The following is a 10,197-nucleotide window of genomic DNA, read 5'->3' on the forward strand; positions in this document are numbered from 1 at the left end:
TCGAAAATGGTTCCAGTCAATTGAATAACATGGCTGCCGGGGGGGGGGGGGGGCAGTTTTCTTGTATTTATAAAGTAAAAAAAGCTTGTGAACACTCTATAAGTCACATTTTTTGCCCAATCATCATGAAACTTGGTGAAAAGATTGGTTTTATATATATCTCAGATGAGTTCGCAAATGGTCCCAATCGGTCAAAAAGCATGGCTGCCAGGGTGGGTGGGGCAGTTTTCCTAATGTGACTAGAGAGAAACCTTGTGATCGAGCACTATAGAAGTCACATTTTTTGCCTAATCATCGTGAAACTTAGTAATACATTGGTTTTATTTATTTCTTGGACAAGTTGGAAAATGACTCAGATAGGTGAAACACACTTTTTTAGCTCACCTGATTGCTCAGGTGAGGTTTTAGGATTGGTCTTTGTCCGCCGTCCGCCCGTCCACATTTGGTTTGTAAACACTCTAGCATTCACATTTCTCAAGCATTCTTTATCAAAGTTGCTCAAAGATCTCAGTCAAGTTTGATAATGAGCAAAATCACATAATTAATGCCCTAATTATTGCCCTTCGATTGTCCAAATTTTCATTATATTATACAAAATCCTTGTAAACACTCTAAAGGTCACAAATTTGTTTCAGATTTTATGAATCTTGGTCATAATATTTATTTTTGTAAGCAAAGTTTGATGTTTGGTAAGGGGGGTCAACTCAAAATATTGGTCACCAGGTCAAATCTTACAAAAACAAAAACACTCCATATGCCAGAGTTTGGTTCAATAAAGATGAAACTTGCCCAGGATGTTTGTCGTTTGGTAAAGATTGAATGAACCAACTCCTCTCAGGTGAGCGAACTAGGGCCATCTTGGCCCTCTTGTTTTTATGACCCGGTAGGGTGGCATATAGCAGTTGAACTGTCCGTAAGTATGTCAGTATGTGTGTATGTCAGTCAGTCTGTCCGTCCATCCGAAACTTTAATGGCCATAACTTTTTCAATATTGAAGATAGCAACTTGATATTTGGCATGCATGTGCATCTCACAGAGCTGCACATTTTGAGTGGTGAAAGGTGAAGGTCAAGGTCATTCTTCAAGGTCAAATGTCTAATATATGGCGTCTGTTCGTCTGTCCAAAAACTTTAACATTGGCCATAACTTTTTCACTATTGACGTTAGCAACTTGATATTTGGCATGCATGTGTATCTCATGGAGCTGAACATTTTGACTGGTGAAAGGTGAAGGTCAAGGTCATCCTTCAAGGTGAAATGTCAAATATAGGCGTCTGTCCGTCCGAAAACTTTAACATTGGCCATAACTTTTTCAATATTGAAGATAGCAACTTGATATTTGGCATGCATGTGTATCTCATGAAGCTGCATATTTTGAGAGGTGGAAGTTCAAGGTCAAGGTCATCCTTCAAGGTCAAAGGTCAAAAAAATAAATATTTAAATTCAAAGCGGCATTCTCATGAAGCTGCACATTTTGAGTGGTGGAAGTTCAAGGTCAAGGTCATCCTTCAAGGTCGAAGGTCAAAAAGCGGCGTTCTAACGAAGCTGCACATTTTGAGTGGTGGAAGTTCAAGGTCAAGGTCATCCTTCAAGGTCAAAGGTAAAAAAAAAAATGTTATTTTTTTTCAAAGTTGCGCAATAGGGGGCATTGTGTTTCTGACGAACACATCTCTTGTTGTTACTGAAAGATTTTTAATTTTCGTGTGGTTTGTCCTTAAGAAATTGCACCTGTCCAGTATGGCAACCACCAACCAAAATCCCATGCTTCTGGGACCAATTTATTGCTGACTGAACAGCCTTTTATGCGCCTTTTTAAAAAAGAAGGAGCCCTAGCTTCATGGGTTTGGATAACAGAACGATTTTAGCTCATTATTTCTTAAAGTTAAAAACGGATAATCATTCAACTTGGGTACAATATTTGTTGGTAAAAATCTCCAACATTTTGTTAACCAGCTAGATCGCCTTAATCACTTCTGGATAATGTCCCTTGGATTATCCAAAATCTGCCAAATTTACCGTTTCCTTCCTTAAACTGAAAAAGTTTTAATAATGTCACCAACAAAATTGGTCACAATGTTTGTGGCCATTAAATCTCAGGAAGGTAAGGTAACCAGCCAGATGGCCTGAACTACATCTGAATTATGGCCCTTGAATTGGACAAAATCTGCAAAATTACTGTTGTCCGCTATCAATATCATGTAAATCATACCTTTAACAGGGCATATTGTTTGGTTAATTGGCACGCTTGTTTAAAGAATCTTCCTGATTGTTTGAAACTGATGTTCCAGATGTTAGTATTAAGTTGCCATTGTAATTGTGCATTAACATCGTTTCAAAACCCACAATTTTTGTCGTTGTCAAATCATAGGTTAAACTTTATCTACCTCTTTGTTTATTTTTATTGGAAAAACATTCTGATATAATTAAACACAGTTATTTAAGGGCAAATTCTTTTATTTGAAACAATTATTTGATGTGTACTACTAACTGGATAATTGCTATTGCTTAAAACTCTGTTTTGTTTGCATTTCAGCTTATTTATTCCTGGTGAACTTTATCAATGAAAACAAAAACCCGACAAAAAAATTATTGTTGATAGAAATAAACATAAAATGCTAGCAACTTATACAAAAACCGATGAAAAAGTTCAGGTTTTCGTAAATGTTTTCGGCAAAGCACAAAACAATTATGTTGATAAACTGTTAAACTTTAGTCCTTTAAAAGTAATAAGAAGTACAATTTCAAATTAATTTTTGCTTATATTGACTTTCTTTTCCAGGCAATACTTCAGAGAACTTGTGGATGGTAAAACATTGGTGGCTCACATAAAAGCAAGGTATCATAGAAGTTTTTTCTTAATTTTGGTTAAAAAAAATGGACTCTTGTGCTCCCTGAAAGGAGACAGCATATAGAGGCCACTTTGCCCATCCTAATTTAAATTTTCATTTTTGATATAATTGAGTTTTCTGGAGTGCAAAGTACATGGCCTGAAAATTTAATCTGTCATATAAGATAAAAGGTTGTTCATGCGGTTCATTATACCGCCATTACCATTGGTAATTGGGGCTATAAAGGAGTCACTTTGTTGGTCGTTCTGTCAGTCTGTCCCGAAATTTCATCCGATCTTCACCAAACTTGGTCACAAGTTGTATCTAGATGATGTCTAGGTCAAGTTTGAATATGGGTCATGCCGGGTCAAAAACTAGGTCACGGGGTCACTTAGTGTGTTTTTAACCTAAAGTTTGTCCGGCCCATAACTATGTCATTTATCGTTACATTTTAAAATGACTTGGTACACAATCATTGGACGATGTGTCGTATGAAAAAAGTATGTTGATATCTTCAAGGTCAAGGTCACACTTGGAGTTCAAAGGTCAAATGCTTGTTCGGGCCATAACTTTGTCATTTATTGTGAGATTTTAAAATCCTTTGGCAAATTTGTTCACCATCATTGGACGGTGTGTCGCGCAAAGAATTACCTCGATATCTCCAAGGTCAAGGTCACACTTTGAGTTCAAAGATAAAAAATGGCCATAAATGAGCTTGTCCGGGCCATAACTATGTCATTAATTGTGAGATTTGAAAATCATTGGGCACATTTGTTCACCATCATTGGACAGTGTGTCGCGTGAAAGAAATACCAAATCTCCAAGGTCAAGGTCACAGTTTGAGTTCAAAGGTAAAAAATGGCCATAAATGAGCTTGTCCTGGCCATAACTATCTCGTTCATTGTGAGATTTTAAAATCATTTGGCACATTAGTTCACCATCATTGGACAGTGTGTCACACGAAAGAATTACGTCGATATCTCCAAGGTCAAGGTCACACTTTGAGTTCAAAGGTGAAAAATGGCCATAAATGAGCTTGTCTGGGCCATAACTATGTTCTTCATTGTGAGATTTAAAAATCATTTGGCAAAAATGTTCACCATCATTGGTCGGTGTGTCGCGTGAAAAATTACGTCGATATCTCCAAGGTCAAGGTCACACTTTGAGTTCAAAGGTCAAAAATGGCTATAAATGAGCTTGTCCGGGCCATAACTATATCGTTCATTGTGAGATTTTAAAATCACTTGGCACATTTGTTCACCATCATTGGGCGGTGTGTCGCGCGAAAGAATTACGTCGATATCTCCAAGGTCAAGGTCACACTTTTAGTTCAAAGGTAAAAATGGCATTAAATGGGCTTGTCCGAGCCATAACTATGTCGTTTATTGTGAGATTTTAAAATCATTTGGATCTTTTGTTCACCATCATTGGACGGTGTCGCACGTAAGAATTACGTCCATATCTCCAAGGTCAAAGTCACACTTTTAGTTCAAAGGTCAAAAATGGCAATAAATGATCTTGTCCGGGACATAACTATGTCATTCATTATGAGATTTTAAAATGACTCTGTACATTAATTTTGTTCACAGTCATTGGACGGCGTGTCATGTGAAAAATTCAAGAGTTAAAAGGTCAAAATGGCTGTAAATGATAATAGCATAATAATTCTTAAACATTGCCATAAATTAGATACTCTTGTTTTGTGAAGACAGCATGCAAAATAGTCTGTGTCAATGCGGCATGTGGGGTTATACGTCACGTCTGTGACAAAGCTCTAGTTATTTGTGTGGAAGATCTCGGAACTCTTGCTCTTAAATTTGTAAACACTTTATAGCATCACCATAGGGTTGAACTGCACATATTGCCAGGTTGTTCCATTCAAATGGTATTTTTACCTTTGTAATCATTGCCAGGTTGTTCTATTCAAATGGTATTTGTACCTTTGTAATCATTGCCAGGTTGTTCCATTCAAATGGTATTTGTACCTTTGTAATCATTGCCAGGTTGTTCCATTCAAATGGTATTTGTACCTTTGTAATCATTGCCAGGTTGTTCCATTCAAATGGTATGTGTACCTTTGTAATCATTGCCAGGTTGTTCCATTCAAATGGTATTTGTACCTTTGTAATCATTGCCAGGTTGTTCCATTCAAATGGTATTTGTACCTTTGTAATCATTGCCAGGTTGTTCCATTCAAATGGTATTTGTACCTTTGTAATCATTGCCAGGTTGTTCCATTCAAATGGTATTTGAACCTTTGTAATCATTGCCAGGTTGTTCCATTCAAATGGTATTTGTACCTTTGTAATCATTGCCAGGTTGTTCCATTCAAATGGTATTTGTACCTTTGTAATCATTGCCAGGTTGTTCCATTCAAATGGTATTTTTACCTTTGTAATCATTGCCAGGTTGTTCCATTCAAATGGTATTTGTACCTTTGTAATCATTGCCAGGTTGTTCCATTCAAATGGTATTTGTACCTTTGTAATCATTGCCAGGTTGTTCCATTCAAATGGTATTTGTACCTTTGTAATCATTGCCAGGTTGTTCCATTCAAATGGTATGTGTACCTTTGTAATCATTGCCAGGTTGTTCCATTCAAATGGTATTTGTACCTTTGTAATCATTGCCAGGTTGTTCCATTCAAATGGTATTTGTACCTTTGTAATCATTGCCAGGTTGTTCCATTCAAATGGTATTTGTACCTTTGTAATCATTGCCAGGTTGTTCCATTCAAATGGTATTTGAACCTTTGTAATCATTGCCAGGTTGTTCCATTCAAATGGTATTTGTACCTTTGTAATCATTGCCAGGTTGTTCCATTCAAATGGTATTTGTACCTTTGTAATCATTGCCAGGTTGTTCCATTCAAATGGTATTTGTACCTTTGTAATTATTGCCAGGTTGTTCCATTCAAAAGGTATTTGTACCTTTGTAATCATTGCCAGATTGTTCCATTCAAATGGTATTTGTACCTTTGTAATCAGGGAGTATCCGTCAGTTTTACTAATAATATTGTTTGACTTTATGACCTTGACCTTTGGTTCTTTTGTCTGCGACTCCACCTCATGATACTTTTAAGCTGCATCTAAATAATCTCTGTTTTGACTTAATGCGCAGAGGTCTGTCCTTGTTCGATATCCTGCCCTGCCTGGTCTTTATCACTTCTTCCAAGTTCTTTGAAAATGTTATGATGGTGGAGGAATTAATTCTATGACAAAAGTCTGTCCTGCCCTCTCTGCCCCGCCCCCCCCCAAACTGCTTTTCCATTTACATCATACACATAAAACAGCTAGTTTTCAAATCAGACGAATAAAAAAAGAAGTCTTCAAGTAACTTGTTTTCCTTTCCATATCTCAATTGACCACATGTATAAGAGTTGGGCTCTTGGTAAAAGGTGTATTGTGTATGTAAAATGTCCCAGATAGCTTGTTTAGTTTAAACCTATTTATTTTAGCTCGATTGCATCGAAAGCCTCAGGCTTATTGAAACGCTCTCGAGTCCGTTTCCTGGGCCTAGAACCAGTACTTGGCGATATCTGGGTGACACTTTATGCTAATGTAATAAGCCCCATTGTCACTGAGTGGGGCTCATATTATTGTGAAACTATTATATGTTATTCTAACACGGCACGTGACTTGTTTTCTATAGACAAAGAAGGAAATCAAGTGTGGGTTATTCTGCAATAACTTACGGGCGGAGCTTAATGTTTCGAAAATAGTTCCGAATAAATAAAGAAAATATTGCAGTAAAATGCACGCGCTAAAACCCGCCCTAAAAGAAATGTAATAAATGCAGCATGTATATAAATGTAATGAAACAACAAATTGTATATTTGGTGATAAGTGGCATAACCACACCTACAAAGAATGTTATTGGTTAGGAAGCGTAATTCAGAAAACATTTATAGCATGTCAGCTTTTCAGTAGCATCAATAAACGTGACGTCATTAAGTTTCTACGATTGTTGTTTTCAATGAAAGTGACGTCATTTGCAAATTATTTATGAATGAAAACGACGTCATATGTTTGTACAATTCAATGACGTCACTAAATAGTGAAATTTGTACTAAGAAGGGCGGAGTATTGAAAAATATAGTTCACGTCCTAAAGCTTGAACCAAATCAATCAGAATCGTGTTAGAATCAAAATAATATTTTTCTATGATGGTTTGTTGTCGAATAACCCACAGTAAGTTGTATAGATGCGTAGAAATCAAATCATGAGTGCGAAGCAATCTACACTGTGTAAAGATGATGCATAAAATGTTAATGAAATACTTCCAGCTCTTGGAGTGGTCGATTGACCATCGAGTTGTACGACACTTCAGGGGAAAATGATGTCAACATCAGAGACAAGATGGTCGAGAAGGGCTTCGCAGTCTTGTCCGAGTCCACTACAGAGACATCGGCAAATCCCAGTGACACCACCAGCCTGTGCTCAACTAACACTGGGGAGATTTGTTTTGTTCCTGGTTGAACTTGTGTAGAATATAATACCATTTGTAATTGTGATATCACCCTTGTGTTCAAAACTTCAAGGCATTTTATTATTTTCAGTGCTTTTATTCTTGTTTTAGTTTATAGTCCCGATATGCAAGTAGCAGATTTTGTTGTTCGCTAAGGTTTTGTGTGTGTAAAACTTGGAATCCATGGAGAAAAGAATTCCACTGCACATGTTTTGTCAGTTATTGTTTCATTATGGTTCTGTATGGTTCTGTATAACATAATTAAGAACGGTTTATTAGTATATTCCCTTCACAGCCGTGGAGCCTTAACAACCATCAACAAACATGAAAGGCCAAGGTCAAAGGTTATAAATATACCAAGCAAGGATTTTGTCTAGCTCCATTAATTATTGAAATATTGCTTCCCTGACAATAATATTTGTTCTGTAGGTATATATCACTTCCTTTGTTGCTCTTTTCTGAATTTTTCTTGAATAAATTATCATGATTGAATGCTGTGATACCAGTTTACATTTACCAACATTACCAAGTTCAGTGTTTATTGGTGAGAAAACTACTAGTCATTTCAAAAGTTGATTTTGTTTTCATTTTTTTAATGTTAATTTTTTATTTCTTTTTTATGGTTTAAAGAAATATTGTCAGAGATTATTGACAAGAGTTTCTTGCATTTGTATTTTTTTTATAGCAAGTAAGTAAACGCATAACATGTTGATGTATTTTTAGCTCCACTGGCGAGAGGCCAGCGGGGCTTATGTCATGGTCCTGTGTCCGTCGTGTGTGCGTCCGTGCGTAAACTTATTCTTTAAACATCTTCTTCTCCTAAACTACTGGTCTAATTCTGATGAAATTTCTCAGGAATGTTCATCTTATAGTCCTCTTTCAAATTTGTTCAAATTATAATTTGACCCTGCCCCGGGGATCACAAAATTCAAAATTTGCTTATATAAGGCCTATTTTGTGAAAACTTTCAAAATCCTTACGTCCATAACCATTGGGCATATGGCTATCAAATTTGGTATGTAGAGACATCTAATAGTCCTCTACCAAATTTGTTCAAACTATGCCACTGGAGTCAAATTTGACCCTGCCTCGTGGGTCACAAAATTGCACATATGCTTATATAGGGTTTACTTTGTGAAAACTTTACAAATCTACTCGTCCATAACCATTGGGCCTAGGGCTACCAAATTTGGTATGTAGTGGCATCTTATAGTCCTCTACCAAGTTTGTTCAAATTATGTCCCTGGGGTCAAGTTTGACCCTGCCCCGAGGGTCACACAATTGAACATATGCTTATATAAAGCCTTTGTTGTGAAAACTTTAAAAATCTTATTGTCCATAACCGTATGGCATAGGGCTATCAAATTTGGTATGTAGTGACATGTAATAGTTCTCTTCTTAGTTTGTTCAAATTATGCCCCTGGGGTCCAATTTGAAACTTCCACGGGGGTCACAAAATTGAATATATGCTTATAAAGTGCTTATTTTGTGAAAACTTAAACAATTTTCTTGTCCATATCCATTGGGGATAGGGCTATCAAATTTAGTATGTAGTGACAACTTATAGTCCTCTACCAAATTTGTTCAAATTATGCCCCTGCCAGGGGTCAAGTTTGACCCTGCCCGAGGGTCACAAAATTGAACATATGCTTATATAAGGCCTATTTTGTGAAAACTTTAAAAATCTTTTTGTCCATAACTGTATGGCATAGGGCTACCAAATTTGGTATGTAGTGACATGTAAAAGTTTTCTCGTTAGTTTGTTCAAATTATGCCCCTGGGGTCTAATTTGAAACTGCCCCGGGGGTCACAAAATTGTATATATGCTTATAAAGGGCTTATTTTGTAAAAATTTAAAAATCTTTCTGTCCATAACCATTTGGCCTAGGGCTACCAAATTTGGTATGTATTGACATCTTATAGTCCTCTACCAAGTTTGACCCTGCCCCGAGGGTCACAAAATTGAACAAATGCTTATATAAGGCCTATTGTGTGAAAACTTTTAAAATATTCTTGTCCTTAACTCTGGGACCTAGGGCTACCACATTTTGTATGTAGTGAGATATAGTAGTCCTCTACAAAGTTTTCTCAAATTATGCCCCGGGGTTAAATTTAACCCGACCCAGGTGTCAAAAAGTGTACATGTGCTTAAATAGGGCCTATATTTAAGTATTTGCACATGCCGGGAATATTTGTTTCAGCCTTTTTTTTCAGCAGTGGAGCGATACAGGGCCATCATGGCCCTCTTGTTTTCCTTTTAGATGAATTTTGTGTTATTTTGTGTACTACAAATAAGTATATAAAATGTATGTTTCTTTTTGCTATTTTTTAACACCACTTTATTAAAGGGCCATATGGTATTTCCAATTGTCTGTCCTGTATCTCAAACTTGTTTGTGTATTACTATAATACTCAAAGACTCATGGTGCTATAGAGTTGAAACTTTGCAAACATATCAACCAGCATGCGAACTTGCACACCTTCATGTTTTGGTGTTTGGATATTTAAAAAGAAAGGAGTTATGACAACTACAATTACATTTTTTATGCCCCCAGTAGGAGGGCATATAGTGATTGGACTGTTCGTCCGTCTGTCTGTCACACTTTGCGTTTAGGTTTCGAAAAATGCTCAAAACTTCTATGTCCCTTGAGATATAACCTTCATATTTGGTATGCATGTGTATATGGACAAGGCCTTTCCATATGCACAAAAATTTTGACCCCTGTGACCTTGACCTTGAACTTAGGGTCCACGTTTAGGTTTCGAAATCTGCGTTTAGGTTTCCAAAAATGCTCATAACTTCTATGTCCCTTGAGATATAACCTTCATATTTGGTATGCATGTGTATATGGAGAAGGCCTTTCCATACGTACAAAAATGTTGACCCCTGTGACCTTGACGT

At 36.7% G+C, this 10,197-nt stretch overlaps 1 protein-coding gene across 2 annotated transcripts in view; it reads left to right on the plus strand.

The window, feature by feature from the left end:
* Positions 1-9,655, plus strand: part of LOC127881601 (uncharacterized) — a 132,770-nt gene extending 123,115 nt beyond the window's left edge. The window contains exons 21-22 of one of the 2 annotated variants that reach the window (XM_052429605.1): positions 2,780-2,836; positions 7,114-9,655. In XM_052429605.1, the coding sequence (XP_052285565.1) occupies positions 2,780-2,836; positions 7,114-7,306 (250 nt within the window). In that variant the 3' untranslated portion in view covers positions 7,307-9,655. The remainder of the gene's footprint in view (positions 1-2,779; positions 2,837-7,113) is intronic. The other variant, XM_052429606.1, reaches the window with a different exon arrangement.
* The last annotated feature ends 542 nt before the right edge of the window (positions 9,656-10,197 follow it).

Source organism: Dreissena polymorpha, chromosome 5 (assembly GCF_020536995.1).
Source record: "Dreissena polymorpha isolate Duluth1 chromosome 5, UMN_Dpol_1.0, whole genome shotgun sequence".
Taxonomy (NCBI): domain Eukaryota; kingdom Metazoa; phylum Mollusca; class Bivalvia; order Myida; family Dreissenidae; genus Dreissena; species Dreissena polymorpha.